The sequence below is a fragment of the Orycteropus afer genome, unplaced genomic scaffold, assembly GCF_000298275.1.
Source record: "Orycteropus afer afer isolate SDZICR_OR568_19922 unplaced genomic scaffold, OryAfe1.0 scaffold00094, whole genome shotgun sequence".
NCBI classification, from domain to species: domain Eukaryota; kingdom Metazoa; phylum Chordata; class Mammalia; order Tubulidentata; family Orycteropodidae; genus Orycteropus; species Orycteropus afer.
Genome location: NW_006921681.1, coordinates 9381937 through 9401260, shown reverse-complemented (window position 1 = coordinate 9401260; position 19324 = coordinate 9381937). Strand labels below are relative to the sequence as shown.

At 49.4% G+C, this 19324-nt stretch overlaps 1 protein-coding gene across 1 annotated transcript in view; it reads right to left on the bottom strand.

Moving 5' to 3' along the window:
* Positions 1-9176: 9176 nt before the first annotated feature.
* Positions 9177-19324, bottom strand: part of TNFRSF8 (TNF receptor superfamily member 8) — a 72565-nt gene continuing 62417 nt past the window's right edge. The window contains exons 12-13 of the mRNA XM_007942669.1: positions 17123-17327; positions 9177-9421 (exon numbers count right to left, since the gene is read on the bottom strand). Of these exons, the coding sequence (XP_007940860.1) occupies positions 9177-9421; positions 17123-17327 (450 nt within the window). The remainder of the gene's footprint in view (positions 9422-17122; positions 17328-19324) is intronic.

Sequence of the window (19324 nt, the reverse complement as noted above, 5' to 3'; positions counted from 1 at the left end):
CTGTTTCTCAGCCAGGTGTCTCTCAGCTAGGTGTCTCTGCTGGGCATCTCTGCCAGGCATCTCTGCCAAGGAGGTCAAGTGCAGGGATCTCGGGTCCAATGATGAGCTCCACTCCACTCCACCTCTGGCTATTCTCTCTTGATGGCAGTGAGATCCCCCTTTCTGCCTCTTGGAAGGCTCATTTAAGCCTGGCAGAGTGACAAAACTAACCAATCCCAACATGAGAATTCCAAATACCTTATTTGCATGGTCCCACCCAGTAATCTGGGGGGAGTCACAAAGACCATGGTTAGAAAAGTCATACCAAGTAATTCACTACATCACAATTAGTTATTGGTCACTTAACACTTTCAAAAAGTGGAGATAAACATGTTCACATACAAGGCCACTGTGAGGTCAACTGACAATGTATATAAGGTACGTCAACATTGAGTAAATTTCTAAGAAACCAGTTTCTGGCCCCCGATGCAGGACTAGTGATTTCCAGAACCCATCACAAAATGAAAATAATTGTTCAAAAATTATTGTTGTTGTTGTTATGTGTCGTCGAGTCAGACCCGACTCATAGTGACCCCTCCTTCGGTTTCCGAGGCAGTATCACTACGGAAGTAGATTGCCCAACCTTCCTTCTGAGGAATGACTGGTGGGTTTGAACCACCAGCCTTCTGATTAGCAGTCAAGTGCCTTAGGCATTACGCTACCAGAGCTCCTCAAAAATTATTAATAACCTTTACTACAGTGGAAGCAGAGCATTAAACCAAGTGCAGAACCCTGGTGGTACAACGGTTAACCAGTTGACTGCTAACTAAAACCGAAAGTTTGGCACTTTGAACTCATCCAGCGGCTCTGAGGGAGAAAGACCTGGTGATCTGCTTCCATAAAGATTACAGCCAAGAAAACCCTTTGGGACAGGCATAGGAAGTGAACATTTACCTCAAGTAGATACTCTCCTTGGAGAGAACAATCGTGGGAGAAAGAAGGGCTGCTTATGCACAGGGAGACAGCCCAGGGGCAGGAGTCCATGGAGGGACGGACACAGGGAAGAGGTAACTATGGGGAAGAAGTGGGAGGGGAGCTGTTGCATTGTGGTAAACTGTGGTAAATGTCATGAGACAAAGTGTATGTGAACTGCTGTATGGAAAGTGAATTTGCTCTGTAAATCTTCACCCAAATCACAATTAAAAAAAAAAAAAACCTTTGGGGGCAGTTTTATCCTGTCACATGGGGTCACTATGAATCAAAATGACTCAAGGGCACCCAACAACAAGAGCCCTTCAACTGCACAATTGTATGCCTGAAGAAAATCTTTCTCCTACCATGTTCTTGTCTCCTCTGATTCTGTGAGCCGTTTGGACTCTTGTAAAAATCCCATTGCTGTCAAATCGATTCCCAGTGATGCAACCCTATAAGACAGAGTAGAACTGTCCCACAGGGTTTCCAAGGTTGTAAATCTTTATAGAAGCAGACTGACACATCTTTTTCCCACAGAACAGCTGGTAGGTTCAAACAACAGATCTTTTAGTTAGCAGCCAAACACTTAACCACTATTCCACCAGGACTCTTACAAAGCTGCCTTATGAGAAAGGACCCAACTCTTACCACTCTTACTCCTTTTTAACACCAAATGTGAAAGAAATACAAGTCAAGCTGAGGGGCAGCACAAAAATCAGCAAGTAATGTAACTCTTGCTCGCCTAGACTGGAGAGTGATTCCCACTCACACCTACCTCTGACTTCCAGCTCCCCACCAGTAGAGGGGTGTCTTCAGGGAGACTGACCACTAGCACTGTCTCCACCACTCAGCACCAGGCTGAGATCTCGGGCAAACTGCTTAACCTCTGCCGGGCTCAGTTTTCCCATCTGTAAAATAGGGAGGCTTGTTCTCCACCTATCTTCCTTCCAGGGATGTGGGGATGGAGCTGAGAGTGGGACACAGGTGCCATTGAGAAAGTGAAACAGGACTCGGCTGTGGGGGCTTCTCCAGCAGAGGTTCTCTGCATGCCTGTCCCCTCAGTCCTGAGTCTCCCCAACCTGATGATAAGACATGCACACCTTCATATGAGTTGAACATTTACCTGAGGTAGATACACTCCTTGGAGAGAACAATCATGGGAGAAAGAAGGGCTGTTTATGCACAGGGAGACAGCTCAGGGGGCAGGAGTACAAGGAGGGAAGGACAAAGGGAAGAGGTAACTACGGGGAGGAAGTAGGAGGGGTGCTGTTGTAGTGAATGTCATGAGACAAAGTGTATGTAAATTGCTGTATGGAAAGTGAATTTGCTCTGTAAATTTTCACCCAAATCACATTTTTTAAAAAAAGAAAAGAAAAAGAATATTAGCATCAGAGTGAACTTGGGGATTTTAGTTTCTTTGCCTACACAAAATGCTTGTTCTTCTTACCTTTCCAATAGAAATGTTCACAGTAAAAGAAGAAGGAAAAAAAAAAAAAAGACATGCACGCCTTCAAGGAAAGCCCTTGGGAAGCACACAGGTTATCTCGGTGTCCTTTCTGCCCAGTGAGAGGAATCACAAAGCCACACCTGGCCTCCTGATCTCAGGCAGGTTACCCAGCCTCTTACAACCCATCCATAAAAGGAGAGGAATAAAATCAACTTCCTCCCCACTTCCCAACGGTCGTGGCTTGGATGGAGGTGAAAGGAAACTAGTCCAGGAACTAGTCCAGACAACAACTGCAACATAAACACAGCCCTGACAACAGAGGGAGCCCAGCTGCCTGGGCATAGGGAGGGGTTTAGAATCACAGAACTGGAGTTGAACCCCAGCCCCAGTGCTTCCCAGCTGTGTGACAGTGGGCCAGTTGCTCCTCCTCTCTGAGCCTCAGTTTATAAAAGAGAGTGCTGTTACCCACTTACCTACCCTTTGGATTATTGCTATTATGAAGCCCAAATGAGTCAGAAGTGTGGAAAGGCTCAGACCAATTCTAAGGCTCTTCAAATACTGCTTATGGTAACAGAGGAGTCCCTGGGTGGTGCAAATGCTTAATGCCCTCAGCTGCCAACTGAGAGGTCCACCCAGAGATGCCTCAAAAGATAGGCCTGGTGGTCTACACCTGAAAACTCAGCCATGGAGAACACTATGGAGCACAGTTTTACACTGACACACATGGGGTCACCATGAGTTGGAGTCAACTCAACAGCCACTAGATTGGTGTTTGGTTTTATGATGAACTCATGATGGTTACCATTTATTTAACATGAAAGATGTGCCTAGAACTGGGCCAGGCACTTTACACATATTCTCTCTAAGCCTCATAAACACCTTCGAAGGTAAATATTATGTCCATTTTGCAGATCAGAAAACTGAGGCTGAAAGTGTTTAAGCACTTTGCTTTAGGCCACATGCAGCTAGTCACTGGTTGAGCTGGAGGTTGACCCTGCTCAGCCTTCGCTATGGCTCACATTCCTTCCCCTCCATCATGTGGCACAGTGATGAAATGGTTAAATGGCCCTGGAAAGCAAGGCCCCAGGGACAGGGCCAGTGAGGCAGGCTAGAGGGCTGGGGAGGGAAGCAGGGGTCACTGCTGCCACCATGATGCTCTCAGGACAACTGTACTCTGAAAACAAACCCCACACCAAAACACAAACAAAGCTGGCCCAGGGCTTTCTGGTTTGAGTTTTACTTTCCTAGAAGATACCTAAAGAAACCAAAAAAAGGAAAACATAGGCCTACTGGCTCCTAACCTCTTATGGTGACATCATTCGGGCCCAGAGCTGCAATATTCAGCAAGAGTATTGTCTCAGCTCTCGCATGTTCTCAGAAAACACATCCAACTGCTTCCTGAATACCAGCCACCACTGACTCTTTTCCCGGCTTCTCTCTGAAATAGGTTAAAACACCCTTTGCAGTCTCTTGGTTGGCTGTTCTCACCCACTGCTAAGAGAATGCCAGGATGTTTACTGTTCTAGCAGGAGGAAAAGAGAATAAAAGAAGACTGTTTTTCTCACGATAAAATCGGAGTCTTACAATGGCCCACCCAGCCGTCAACGACCTGACTCTGCCAATTTCTTCCTCACCTTCTCCCTCACCATGCTCCTATCACTGTGGGTTCTTCCTGAATCTCAAGGTCTTTTCAAAACTGCAGTTCCATCTCTTTCTGGAATATTCTGCTCCCTGGATTCCATTTTGTTCACCTGTCACATCACTGGGTCTAGCTTAGATGGCACCTCCTCAGATAAGCCTTCCTGACCACTTGGCTAAAGCCTGACCCTCCCTCCAGATGCCCTGCCATGCTCCCCTGAGAGATTCTCATGCATGGCACTAGCATAACCTGACTCTGAAATGCTCTTTGCTGATTCCATTACTCGCTTATCCAAGTCTGTCTCCTCTGCTGGAACACAGGCTCCATGAGGGCACATCTGTCTGCTCTTTGCCACATCCTCTGCAGCTGGGATCTGGCCTGGCTCATCGTAGATGTCTTTGGAAGGGAAGGAGGGAGGCCGTGATTCACTAGAGGAAAGATCTCGAGCAGCAGTGTGGTGGAAACTGGAATGCACTAGAACCATGAGTGGGATGTCCCCTTCACAAGGGCCTCATCATGTCACAAATACTAACAGCCAATTCTATGACTTTGACTTGAAGGGGCTTGCAGAGCACCCCACAGACCAAGAAGGTCCACTGTGAGGTCTGTCTGCTCACTTTGGGGTTTCCATAGCAACTTGACCCCAGGGGAGACCCAGTTCCCAGGCTGGCATGAAAGCCCTGTTAATCTTTTTTTTTTTTTTTTAGGATTTGGGTGAAGATTTACAGAGTAAATTCACTTTTCATACAGCAGTTCACATATACTTTGTCTCATGTCATTGACCAAAATTTACAATGCAGCAGCTCCCCTCCCACTTCCTCCCCATAGTTACCTCCTCCCAGTGTCCATCCCTTCATACTCTTCTGCACCCTGAGAGGCCCATTGTCTGCCAACCCTGAGCCCTGTTAATCTTAATGGAGCTAAAGTAAGCTTTTATGGGCCAGCCTCAGAATGAACCACCAATTGTAACATTGCTTTTCTAGGAGCTATGTCTCCAAAGCCCAATGCCCTTTTGAAGGTGACCCATTTGTAAGTTGCAGGGGGCTGATTCTGCAGGCCTGGGAAGGGGTGGCCAGGCTGGAACACACAGATGCTGGATCCAGCTCTGAGCCCACAGCACTATCCCCATCTGAACTCTGCTGCCCTCGGTGTCTGGGCTGCAGATGGTGGTGGGCAGTCCTCTCGGCCCTGCATCACACTCACACCCCCCACTCCACCACTGGGGGCTGCTCCTTGGGCTCAGCCTGAGTAAGGGTCTAAGATGTGTACCTAGAATGGGCTGCTGGCTCAGGAGGAGAGTGTGGAAGAGGGGTATGAGCCCAAGTTACCTTGAGGCTCAATGACCCTCACCCGAAGCATTTATCATTCTCACCTTGGATTCTGGTGGTCCAGCCATATCCATGTGTTTAAGCTTTTCTTTTGGGCCCTGCTGTGACTCTGGTCTCCTCTCTCATTCTGGTCCCAGCCCCTCCTGATCCACACCTCCCTGCCTCCTAACTGCTGTGTCAGTAGAGGGCAGAGAGGGGGTGTGAAGGGGAGGCAGCTGAGGAACCAAGACTGAGAGCTGCCTCCACCTCTGCACAGATACGCATGTGTGTTCAGCTCAACAATCAATCAGTCTGGTGGATGAGGAATAGAGAAGACCAAGACACAGTCCTGGGTCATTAGGAGCTCACTGCTGGGGTTGGGGGAGAGCATAGAGAAGAAGAGAGAGACGTTCTTGGCAATCAGTCCTCTTGTTCCATTTCTGGGACTCATGCCAGGCCTTGGAGAGTCTAAGAACTATAGAGCAGTTGACAATAGACAAAGTTACCTTGGGAAGCATGCTTTTCTCCAAACACAATACCTTCTATAGGATGCTTATCACTTTCTTTCACTCTATAGTTACAACTATTCCTGAAGAGGGTGCATGTGTGTGTGATCTTTACAGCCTGGAAAGGAGCCCGTCCCTTGTCCAGCTGCCCTCCTGGATATCTGAATGGCCAGCAGGAAGGATGGGGCATCCATCACAGGTCAGGACAGGGACTTCACTCTTAGCCTGACCACATGGTGAGCAGTGGCTGGTGCAGTAGCCTGGCAATAGTGAAGCCTGGGTTTGGTCCAGGGATGAGGTGGGTGAGGTTTGTCCATAGTCTGTCCTGGGGTGGGAACTGTTCCCACACTGCCCTGGGTTATGACCAGGGAGACAGGCCAGGCCCCGCCACTCACTCCCAGAAGTCCAAGGCTCACCTGCACCGTCAGTCATGTGCCCCCACCTCCTGCCGCCCTCCAGAGCTGTACACTCACGTTGCCATACTGTGACTCCTTTTCCTAAGCTGCAGGGCTGTTTGGCACAGCCTAGAGGGAAAAGGACCATTAGGCAGCCAGATCCCTTCCAGCAAATACCTAGAGAGAGCCTTGTGACAGGAACAGATTTATTCTGAGCCTCCTCAGAGGGCAGTCCATGGACCAGAGAGGTGGAGTTTCATGAGGAAGAGTTTATCTTGATAGATGAGGAGGAATTGCTCTGTGGTTGGAAGTATCCAGAAATGGGAAGGGCTGCCCAGCAGTAGTGGGTCCCTCTCTACACTTTAGCAGAGACTGGCCCATTAGCCTGGGGTCATGGGCTGTGGAGGGAATCCCTGCCGTGGGAGGAGAGACTCCTCAGACACTTCCCATCCGGAGATATGAAGTCCTCTTAATTTCAGTGATAGTTTCCTCACCCTTATGTTCCTTAAGGCACTCTGGTGGCACAGTGGTTAAAGCACTCAGCTGCTAACCAAAAGGTTAGTAGTTCAAACTTTTAAAGATGAAGCAGTTTGCTTCCATAAAGATTTATAGTCTTAGAAACCCTACAGGGCAGTTCTACTAGTGTCTCTGAGTTGGAATCCACTCAGTGGCAGTGGGTTTGGTTTGGGTTATGATCCTTGATTTGGAAGGGGCCTTATGAATTTGGTGGCATAGTGCCTAAGGCACTTGACTGCTAACCAGAAGGCTGGCGGTTCAAAGCCACCAGCCACTCCTCGGAAGAAAGGTTGGGCAATCTACTTCCATAGAGATACCACCTCAGAAACCCAAGCAGGGATCCGTATGAGTCAGATTCAACTCAATGGCAGTGAGTTGGGTTTTTGGTTTTTTTCATGGTACAAATGCACTCAGCAGCACACTTAGCACACTCAGCAGTCAGCAGCTAACAGAAAGGTTGGAGGTTTGAATTTACCCAGTCCTGCCAATCTACTTCCAAAAAAAGCAGTCCTTGAAAATTCTACGGAGCACAGTTCTTCCCTGACACACGTGGAGAGGCCTGAATCTGAGTCAACTCAGCAGCAGTTGTTTTGGGTTATTGGTATGAACTTCTAGACAATCAAGCATTCTGGGCAGAGCCATTGGGCAAGAGCATGCTTACTGCATCAAAACATCAGTCAATCCTCTCAAGCGGAGGCTGCCAGAGCTGCCCTGCACAGTGGATGTGTGGTGTCTACATGTCCCTTACCCCTTGAACCAGTGGAAGGCGGGGATACCCACACCATACCAGCACAGGGACATTTGTGCAAATTTTTTTTTCTCTCCCCACTTTAACTTCTTCAAAAAGCAGGAGATAGAATGATAATGAGCCAAGAAAGGGAGGTGGAGGGGGACAAAAAAACTTCTGCCTGCCAGTGCCCAGCATTCTGGTGTAACCACCTCTGGCAAAGCCCAAGCCTCTCCAACTTTCCCCAAAACATCCGAGCAGTTTCAGAAACGAGCCTCGTGATTCCTGACCCAGCCCCAACTTCCTCCAGAGAGCAACCAGGCTGGCAAGTAAACAGCAGCTTTCCCCAGCTCGGCCTGCAACGGGGAAGTCCAGGAGTCTCCCAGTGCCAAAGCCTGGGCTGTGGCCAACTTGTCGTCTGCGGGCACATCTCCTCCCGGAGCCCTCGTGGTTTGCGTGAGTCTACAGGCCCTGGGAGAGCAGACCAGCAGAGGGAAGGCAAGCGGCTTTCCTCCTTAGCGTGAAACACAAAAATCCTGAAATCCAGGCTGAGCAACCAAGTACCCTCTCTTTTATAGTCCACATCAGGCAGGATGTTTTGGTTAAACCATGTCACTTTGTGTCACTCAAGATCCATGCCAATCACAGGGGCTTTGTGGCTAGAGCTAGATGGCAGAGACCAGTGCTGGCCTGACTTACAAGCATGGCAGATTTGGGGTAGATGCTCCGTCATTTCCCAAACAGAGTGGGTGGCACCCACAGCACAGTCGAGGACCCCACCTAGCACCCACAGTTCTCCCTCTCCATGTGTGGGGAGGAAGTCACAGACAGAACCAAGTAGGCCCTTCTCTGGGCAGCAGCCTGTGGACAAGGTCTCCGGCTGAGGTGGGGGCTCCATAGCTGCTGAAAGTCTACTGACATCATCCCAAGATGCTGCCACCTGTGGGCACCATGGGGACTCTGGGTGTACCATGAGGGGTCCAGAACCAGGAAGGACTGGCAGCCCTAGGGGGTCCCCACTCAGCCCACTGGGCAGGGATTCAGGCTGGGTGCCCAACCTTGGCATGTGCAGGCCACGCAGGTGGCTATGGTGGTTAAAGTGAGGGCCTGCCAGTATGGCCCAGCCTCAATTTTCTTTATGACTCAAGAGAAACAACCACAGGCACTGGCTCCATGCCCACAGCGACCACACTTACAGTAACTGGGGGCTGGTGGCACACCAGCAAGACCTGGTGGGAGTCACCTCTGAGGCCAGGAAGGAGAGCGAGGGTGCGAGGGTGTGGTGGGTCTTGGAGCCAGCCTTGAGGTCTGCACGTCTCCCCTGGCAGGCTGGCCTTGGTGGGTGTGGCTGGTCCTCAGGGCTCCTGGAGCAGTGTTCTTCTTAACTGAGAAGGCAGGTTGCCCAGCCCCTGCCTCTGTCTGTGGCCCCAGCAAACATTCTTTGGATCCAGCCTCCAGAGAGGGTCTCTTCTGTAAGCCCAGGGGCTCCTGGGGGCTGGGTGAGGCAGCTAGGTGAGATGCAAGTGAGGACCACAGAACCCATATGCATTGATGCTGGAACCACCACTAGATGTTGGAACCTCAGTTCAGGCCAGATGGACCTCTGCCCCTCGATTTGGTGCCACCAGTGCTGTGCTGGCATCCCAGGGGCATCCAGCTGTGCTCCCAGCCCCATCCCAAACCAGGTCTCACTGCTCAGAGGTGGTTGTGGACAAGGGCTTCTCCTTCCCTTCCTCCTCCACCGAGAACATGACATCCCCACAGCTGCCCAGAGGCGGCTCTGTCTCCTGCTCCGGATAGTGGGGGGCATGGTCCACCTCCAGCTCCTCCTCAATCTTGGGCTCCACTGGCATTGCTGGACCCCGACTCTCAGGCACCTCGGTCTTTACCGTCCCCACAATCACTGTGTCAGCCTTCATAATGTAGATTTTCTCTGTAAGAAAAAGGAAGAGTGAGTGGGGAGAGCAGAACCTAGCCGGGATGGGGGCAAGGAGTAGGGTCTTAGCTCTTCCACTCCTGGTCCTCGGGGCCCCAAGTGGGCAACATGACCTCTCTGGGCACAGTAAGCTCCACCCACCTTACAGGTGTACTGAGGCTCAGAGGAAGTAAAGCAGCAAGGAGGTAGACCCTGAGGAGTTAAGAAGGATCTCTCGGTGCTTGTGGGAGATGACACACAGACAAAAGCCGGCATAGATCTTGTCAACAGTAACATGAGTGACCACAAGTAGTAGTTAACATGTGCCTGGCACTCTTCCCAGCGCTAACCCACACTAGGTCCTGGAATCCTCACCCAACTCCTATGAGGCATATAGTCTATTATTTTCACTCTACAGGTGAAGAATCTGAAACCCAGAGGGGATAGATACCTGTCCAAGGTCGCCAATAATTAGTACAAATTCAAAGAAATTCCCACCCTGGCCCTTCTGTTCCCTGGGGGCAGACAGTGGGCAAGGGCCAGGCAGCCTGCCTTCTCCTCTGCCAAGAAGTACGTGGGCAGGATCTGTCCACATGCCTCAAGCACAAACCTAGGGTTACCAACTCAGCCCAGTTTGCTTGGGACTTTCCTGGTTTCAGAACTGAAAGTCCCTGGTCCCAGGAATCTTCTCAGACCCGGCAAATCAGGACAACTGGCCACCCTACAGGAACCTCAAGTAATTAACAGCAGTCAGTGATTCCAAGGGTCTTGCTTTGGGCCCCTAAACGTCAGTGTTTATGACTTCTTGCTCATCTCTCACATGTTTGCTGAGCCTACATAGCACATAGTAAAAGATCAAACCAAACACACAGCCGGAAAGTCAATTCTGACTCACAGCAACCCTATAGGACAGGGTAGAACTACCCATAGGGTTCCCAAGGGTATAAATGTTTACAGAACTAGATCTTTCTCCCTCAGATCAACTAGTGGATTCAAACTGTTGGCCTTTCAGTTAGCAACCAAACGCTTTAGCAGTGCACCATCAGAGATCATTAGCACTGGTAAATATCACTCTGATGAGTGCCCAAGCCCACCCCATAAAGACACAGTCTAGGAGTACTCACCACAATCTGATGCCAGGTTCCAGCACTGACATTTCATAGAGGGGAACACGGAGACCAGGGAAGCTGAGCAAGTTGCCCAGGAAGCTGGGAAGTGCGGAAGCCTGGACCTCTCCCAGGTCACCCACTTTACCCATCAGCAACCTGGGTTCTGATGACCTCAAGCTTGGGGTGGGTCAAGTCCCTCACTGCTCTGTCCTGGGGCTCAGAAGGCTGGATGGGGACACTCTAGGAGGAACCACAGAGCTGGTGTGGGTGGGGGCTCAGAGACCCCTGCCTCTCTGGGTAACCTGGTTCTATCCCTCCAATTCAGGAACCAAAAAGAGACTCGAGGACCCCTGCACCATCAGTCCCATTGTATAACACTGGCTCTTCTGTTTGTTTTTTAATACCCCAGTGAAAGAGAGAAAGAGGTGTTCCAAACAGCAGTAGGATATAGAGGGAGGCCAAGGGATCAGGCAAGTCATGGGCTGGGCGCCCTGAGTCAAGAGAGACACACAGAGCAGGGCCTCAGGCCCCAGCCACACACCCTCCGTCACCCTGGGCCCTGACTGGAGGGGTTGGGCATAAGAAGTTCAGAGGTGGTGAGAAGAGAGGCAGTATAGGAGGTAAGAGAGGGCACAGAGGAGGACAGATGGGAGGGGTGGATACAGGAAGAGAGACCTGGGCATGGCGAAGGGTGGGGTGGGGGATGTTTAGGTAGAAGAAGCCCAAGCTGAGGGTCCCCTGTCATATCCTGACCCTCTGACTCTGCCCCCATCACAAGGCTGCCACCCCATAGTTGGGGAAGGGGTTCCTCCAAAAGCTACTTGGACTTCCTGCTCCACCCAGGGCTCCAGAATCCAGGGAAGCTGTCTTGGTGGGGTACAGGGTGCAGGTGGAGGGAAGGGGAATCCCTTTCCTCGCACCCAGGGGTAAGGGGATAAAGCCCCTCAGTTCCTCCCCAGACCCCACACCCTCTCCTGGGAAGCAGAGCCACAAGCTCAGGCCTGAGACTGGTCTCTCCTGGGAACTGGGGGAGGGGAGATGCATCTTTGGGGTAGTATTGGGAAAACAAGGGGGTCATCCCTCTCTGGGGTGTCCAAGGAAACCCCAAGGCCTTTCCTCCTTTCAAGGCAGGACATGGTACAACCTCCCCTCTCACCAGAAGACTGCAGGCTGCTCCTGCACAGGCCCCAAGCACCCGGGAGCCTGGGACCTCCACATCCTCCTCCCTGAGCACCACCTCCTCTCTGAGCACCACCCCCAGAGTTCCAGGCACTGCACAGTGTAAACCCAAACATTCAAATTAGCAGTGGCATCACTGGGAGGGGGTATACAAACTACACCACGTGACACTGTCAGAGGGGCTGACATTCAAATGACTATCTATCAAATTTTTGTGTAGTGTTTCAGCAGAAATTTATTATTTTTTTAAATAAAAATATCCCTGTAGTTAATTATAACAACAAATTTTTTCATAAGCCCGGCTTAGGCACCAATATACCTACAAGGCTAAAACTCTATGCTAATTTACTTTTAGAATCTTTGAATTCACTCAAGTCAGAGCTGTCATTATTACCCAACTACAAGGAGCTTCAATACAATACAATAGCGTGGTTTCACCTGCACGCTCTAGAAGCAAGCACTGCTGTTTTTGTTGTCATCAGTGTTTTTATGGTTGCAGATTTTGTCAAATTTTCTGGTGTTTTAGCCACAGTCTTGTGGTAAGTAGTATTTGTTAATCTATATCAATAATTTTTTTGAGAATGAAGCAGTAATTAAAGGAAAAGAAAGAGAAAAATCAAAAAAGGCTTCTGCTCAGTTACTAATAATGTTGGAACTAATAATGTTATAATTCAATGTAAAAAGATTTTACAAAGCAGTTGTGTTGTTAGTATTCACATTATCTAAGAAATACTACATTTAAGCAATTTACAACTACTTTTATCACATATTATTCTATGATTGAATTGATAATAAACATTGCTAAGGATTCTGTATGTTCTGGTACGGGAGGAGGTCCACAGCGGGGGGTGGGAGGTGACACCATGAGTTACCACATGGGGTGACACCAACCCTACTGATGCTACTGAAATTAGGACTTCTTAGGAAATTTGAAAGAGAAGCTTTGGGCAGTATTTTCCAATTTTTTTTTCCCCAAAATAAAACTTGCTGAAAGCTACAATTCCAATCATCTCAGTTTGGTCTGAAAGACTCTGCCCTGAAGACTTCCATCCATCAGCATCTGCCACAGAAATGGGCAAAACAAATTACCAAATCAGTATTTTCTGAGGGCCAGTTACCCTGTCAGATAAGACAGAGATGAGCCCATTGAGGGCCCACCCCCAGGGGGCTCACAGCCGAGTGTGAGTGTTGGGGAGACAGTCCTGTAAACACAGAGAAACACAGCTGGACATTGAGGGAACTGGGAGGGAGGACCCGGAAGCCCAGAGCCCAGAGGTGAGAGGGAGAGCAGAGCAGAGGGGCATCTGGCCTAGATGAGAGAGTGGAGAAATCAAGAAAGGCTTTCTGGAGGAAGAAGCACTAAGCAGGGCTTGACAGGACTTCAGGAATTAACTAGATTCAAGGAGGTGGAGTTGGCTGCTCCAGGAGGAAGCAACTCCCACAAAGGTCTGGAGATGAAAGAGAGCTCAGTGCATTCAGTGAACTCCCAGTAAGTGGGAGGGTCAGCCCTGTAGACCAAGGATGGTTGTCAGGAGGGGAGGGAAAGCTGGTGGGGTGGAGTTATAGTTAGGATCCTGATGGTGATGAGAATCACTGGAGGGTTTAAGCAGGAGTGTGATATAGACAGGTACGAATTTTGGGGAAAATGCTGGTTGTACCAGAATGGAGAGAGGCAAAAGAGGAGGCAGGGAGATGGGGGGTGGGGGGGTCTCACAAGGCCTGTCCCAGCTGGAGGGCAGCTTTAGTTCAGGAAGTGCTGGGTGCCTGGGTTAGATCTGGCTGTGGTGTCTCTGTAGCACCTCTGAGCCAAGTGGTGGACAAGCCACGGGCTTGAGTCTAGCAGACCTGGGGTCCAGTCTCACATCTACCACTTAGCAGTTGTGTGACTAGAAAATCACTTCACTCCTCAGAGCCTCTCTCAATTTCCTTAATTAAAAAACAGAGAGAAAGACACTACCCTCAAAAGGCTGTGTGATAAATAGGAGTGACAGAATGTTTGTGACTAGTGGCAGGTCTTGTGGACACTAGTGTGTCTTCCTCCTGTCTCCATATGGGGTTGGCTCTCACCGGAGTAGGGGCAGGGGAAGCAGTCACTTTTTACTTTAATGACAGTAGGCACTGGGCTTGGCACTTTGCATGTATTATATCATTAAACTGTCACAATACTGCTATGAAGTAAGTGCTGCTCCTATTCCTATTTTACAGAAATGGAAACTGGGTTGAAGTTGTGCTGTATAGTAAATACTATTTAACTCTTTCACAAAATGCAGGAGCCCTGGTGGCACAGTGTTAACAGCTTGTCTGCTAATTGAAAGGTCAGCAGTTCAAACCCACCAAACTGCTCCACGGGAGAAAGATGTGGCAATCTGCTTCCATAAAACTTACAGCTTAGAAAACCATATGGGGCTGTTCTGCTCTATCTTTTAGGGTCACTACGAAACAGGCAGGGAATTGGGCTAGTCAGGTCAAACAGGTCCCTAACTCAATACCTTTGGAATTAAAGCCTACATTCAGACCACCACATAATTCTGGCTTCTGGCATAAGAGAACTGATTACAGTTGGTAAGCCGGGTGCTTGGGTGAGATAAAGAAGCCGTAAATTAAAGGGCCCTAAAAGGCACTCTGGTAGCACAGTGCTTAAGGCATTTGACTGCTAACCAGAAGGTTGGTGGTTCAAACCCACCAGCTGCTCCATGGAAGGAAGACTGGGCAATCTACTTCTGTAGTGATACCACCTCGGAAACCCAAGGATGGGTCACTATGAATCGGAATTGACTCAATGGCAGTGAGTTTGGTTGGGTCTTGTTTTGAAGCCTGACCAGTTACAAAATGCTGATAAACCTCCAGAGTTGCCCTTCAAGTTTCTTAACAGGTACAGAGCATGCACACAGGAAGGTCAACATGACAAAGGGACTCTCCACCAGAGGCAGGCGAGAGCAAGAATCGCTCACTGGGGCTCGGATTGGGGTCCAGAAATGTCATGCATACATAACTTGAACTTCAGAACCTCACCCATTTCATGAATAAAGATGGGCCTCTCTCCCCAAAAACCTCTTATAAACCTTAGAAATCCCTTTGATTGGGGAGAGACTGGAGGCTAGCATAGGCAAAAGGCCCACTGTCTTTCCCTCACAAGGCCCTCCCCTCCCCTCTCCTTTCTCTCTAATAAACTTTGGTTCGCGAAGACATTTTGCTTCTCCTGTTGAATTTTTTGTCAGTAGAAGGCAAGAACACCTGTGCAGGGTCACAGGGACACTGGTAACAACTATGAGTTAGAATCAACTCAACTGCTGCGATGTTTTGTTTATTTTTTTAACTTTTTTATTGTGATTTGAGGAGCTATGGTAGCATAGTGCCTAAGGCACTTGACTGCTAACCAGAAGGCTGGCAGTTCAAACCCACCAGCTACTCCTCGGAAGGAAGGTTGGGCAATCTACTTGCATAGTGACACTGCCTCAGCTACCCAAGGAGGGGTCGCTATGAGTCGGGGCCGACTTGATGGCACATAACAACAACAACATTGTGATTCAGGTACATATTTACAAAGCATATTCATTTTACTCACAACAGTTCATGCACATTTGATTTCACATCCCCATCACATTCCCCAACCACAACAAGCTCTCCTTCCATCTCCTCCCTGTAGCTATCTTTTCCCTGTGCCCTTCTTATCTACACACTCCTGTCTGTTCAGCTTTCTCTCTATGTAGATGCTGCTGCCCTTCTGATGTTTCATGGTTGATTGATCTAAGGGGTACATCTCCCTAGGGTTGTTGTCGTTGTTGTTGTTAAGTGCCGTCGAGTCGTTTCCGACTCATAGTGACCCCATGCACAGCAGAACAAACACTGCCCGATCCCGCACCAGCCCCACAATCCCTGCTATACTTGAGCCCATCATCGCAGCCACCGTGTCAATCCATCTCATTGAAGGCCTCTCCCTCTTTCGTCGACCCTCCACCCTACCAAGCATGACATCCTTCTCCAGGGAATGGTCCCTTCTTACAACATGACCAAAATAGGTGAGATGAAGTGTGGCCATTCTTGCTTCCAAGGAGCATTCTGGCTGCACTTCCTCCAGGACAGATCTGTTAGTTCTTTTGGTAGTCCATGGTACTTTCAGCATTCTTCACCAGCACCACAACTCAAAAGCATCAACTCTTCTTCGGTCTTCCTTATTCATTGTCCACCTCTCACATGCATACAAGGTGACTGGAAATATCATGGCTTGTGTCAGGTGCACCTTAGTCCTCAAGAAGATATCCTTGCTCCTCAGCACTTGATACAGTTCTCCCTAGGGTAGGTGGGTGCATCTCCCTGGGGTAGGTGTTCTGCTCACAGGTCTTTCCACTGTTTGGCTGAGAGCTAATCCACAGAACTGAGTCCAGTTCCAGGCCCAAAGGATAACCCCAGGGCCATGGTCTTGGGGGTTCCCCCAATCTCTGTCTGACCAATAATTCTGGCCATTTTTGTGTTTTTGAATTTTGTCCCACATTTTCCCTCCCATTGTATCCAAGATCTCCAATTTTGATCCCTTTCTGAGTGGTTGGTATTGGTAGCCAGGCACCATCTAGTTCTTCTGGTCTCAGGGTCGTGAAGGCTGAGGTCCCATGGTCCATCATATCCTTGGACTTACTGTTTCCAAATGACTTTGATTTTCTTCACTCTTCTTTGTTCCAAACAAGCAGAGACCAATAGTTGCACCTTAGATGGCTGCTAGATAGCTTTTAAGACCCCAGTCGCTACTCACCAGAGTAAGATATAGAACAAGATTTGTATGAAGTACATTGTGCCAATTTAGCATGATGTCCCCCGAGGCTATGGTCCCGAGCCTACAGGCCTGATGCTGCTCTCCCTCAAGGTGTTTGGTTGTCTCTGAGAAGCTATTTCAAACTTGTCCCCTGTTACTTCTATAACGTATGTGGATATTTTTGTAACACAAGTACGTATGTAAGACTATCATCAGCCAAATCTATCCTTGGTCTTGGGTACATTCCTGTTCCCCTACCCACACCTGATCTTCTCACCTGTCTATGCATTTACCCAAAGCCCAGTGTTTGGTGCCACTGGTAATGCAGTATTATGTATGTGATAGTATTTGCTCTGTTGTCTATATCTTTTGTATATGTTTCTGTGTCCTCCTTTTCCCTATTGTCATTGTGCTGGTCACATACTTTTGTGATATTGCCTTTCCCTCCACCCAAATCAACATGTGACTTTTAACTAGTCAGAAATTTTCCCTTCCCTTCCCTGGGTTTGGTTTGGTTTTGACTTTTACAAAAAACATGTCCTACTTCCTGTCCTAGGCCCTTTGGCTCCTGCCCTGAGGCTCAGTGCCCAGCACCATCTCTCTTTCTCTCTCTCTCTCCCTCTCACCCCCTACCAGTATGGCTCTGTCCCACCAAAACCCGAAACTCTCAACCAGTCTACTCACCAATCTTGTTATTGGTGTGCTCTGTGGTCGCCCGGGCCTCAGGGAGGTCATTGGGGAATGAGGGGCTCTCAGCTGGGCTGGCCTCCAGCAGCCTCTTGTTCTCCGGGCAGGCTGTCCCCACGCTGCAGCAGGTCTCCACAGCCGGGGTGCTCACCAACCCCCACTCTTCTGGGCCTGGTTCTGCCACCGACATGCTCCTACAGGGCTGTTGGGGGCACAAGGAAGTGGTACTGATTGGGGTACAGATATGGGTACCCTGATCTTTGTTTCTATTGACAACCCCCCCTCTGTGGGCCTCCCCCTCTGTTTCAAAGCTGCCAGAATCTACCCTCAGAATTTGCAGGCTTGATAGTACAGCACACTTGTGTGTCAATAAGGTGATGTTCTGTTGCTTTCAACTTGCACAAACAACAAGAATAATAGCTAGCAACCTATCAGGACTTAAGCTGTGCCTGGCCCTACCCTAAGTCCTTGACAACCACCCCCACGAAGTGGATAATATTAGCACCTCCCTATTTTACAGAGCAGGAAACCAAGGCCCAGAGGAGTCAAGTAACTTGCTGAGGGTTATGCAGTTAGAAAGTGGCTGGGCCAGCCTCACTCCAGAAAAGTCTGCAAGTGCCAGCTCCTGGCCCACTGTCTTTGGTAGACCTCCCAACGCACCAGCCCCTGGTCCCCAGTAACACTGCAGGAGTGAACCACAGTCACTGGAGACCATGCCATGCAAGAGCCTGGTCCTGCTCCTTCTAAGCTGCCCTCACCCCCACAATGGCCCCGGGGAGCTGGTCACAGGGCAGGGTGCCATTCCGTGTGTTTACAAGAATCAGTGGTAACACTGGCAAAGCCCCATCCAGTGCATGGCACATTGTAAGCACTGATGACCAAAAAACCAAAACCAAACAAACCCACTGCCATAGTGTTGATTCCAACTCATAGCGACCCTTGTTGGGTTTCCGAGGTGGTAAACCTTCACGGAAATAGATTGCTCAGTCTCCTTCTGCAGAGTGGCTGGTGGGTTTGAACTGCCAACCTTCTGGTTAGCAGTCAAATGCCTTAGGCACTGCACCACCAGAGCTCCTATCTTATTGCTGTTGAGTTGATTCTACTCATAGTGACCCCTCCTTGGGTTTCCGAGGTGGTATCACTACGGAAGCAGATTGCCCAATCTTCCTTCTGAGGAGTGGCTGGTGGGTTTGAACCGCCAGCCTTCTGGTTAGCAGTCAAATGTCTTAGGCACTACACCACCAGAGCTCCCAGAGCTCTTATAAGCACTAATAAAAGGTGGATAAAGATTCTCTCACTATTAGGAGACAGCCCATGGTAACAGAGCACAGGCCTTGGAGTCACACAAAACAGGATTCAAATCTGAATTGATCTACTTTCCAACTATGTGGCCTTGGGCCCCACTTCACCTCTCTGAGCCTCCATGTTTCCTTCTGTAAAATGGGACAATAGCCCCCACCTCTGACCACAAAAGATAACTTCTCTAAAGCACAAAGCAGCTGCCTGGTGCATAGTAAGTGCTCAGTACATGGCAGCTAAATTTTTTTTTCTTTAATTCATGCTGTTGGTTTCTTATCCCAACTTTGAGGACACGACTCATGGAGGAATTATGGAGAAAGAGAAAAAATAAACACAGGCTTCCTTCTGACCTGACCTGGCACCCAATGTGGCCAAAACCAAATCCGCCATCTGGCAGGCCCCTCTGGAAGTCCCCGGCAGGCTGAGCCAGGAGCTGAAGGCTGTTGTGGGGGCGGGGAGGAGGGCCAAGCCACCTGGACCAGGCCCCTGTGTCCAGAGCTCCCTGCTGTGGGGCAGACCCAACCTTAACCCTTAGGAGAGCTCCATCCCAGGCTGTTTGGGAGGCACTCAACCTGCCCCACAGGTCTCGGTTAGTGAAGAAGTCATTTTTAGGGGCGTGAAGCTGGAGCAAGGGCGAGGGAGGGACTGCTTACTGTGGGCTTCAAGGTCCTGGAATCTGAAAAAAAAAAAAAAAAAAGCATTGATTTCAACAAGGAGGACCTGGCAGCTCTTGACCCCACCCAGCTGTTGGCAATAGTCCTCTGGATGACCGTTTGTCTGGAGAACAGTGGCTGGGATTTGAGAGTCAGTGTTCCCAACCCTGCAGGCCTGGAGCACTCATCCTCCATGCCAGCCTCACCAGTGACTATCATTGGGGTTTCAGACTGCTTATTCTTTTTT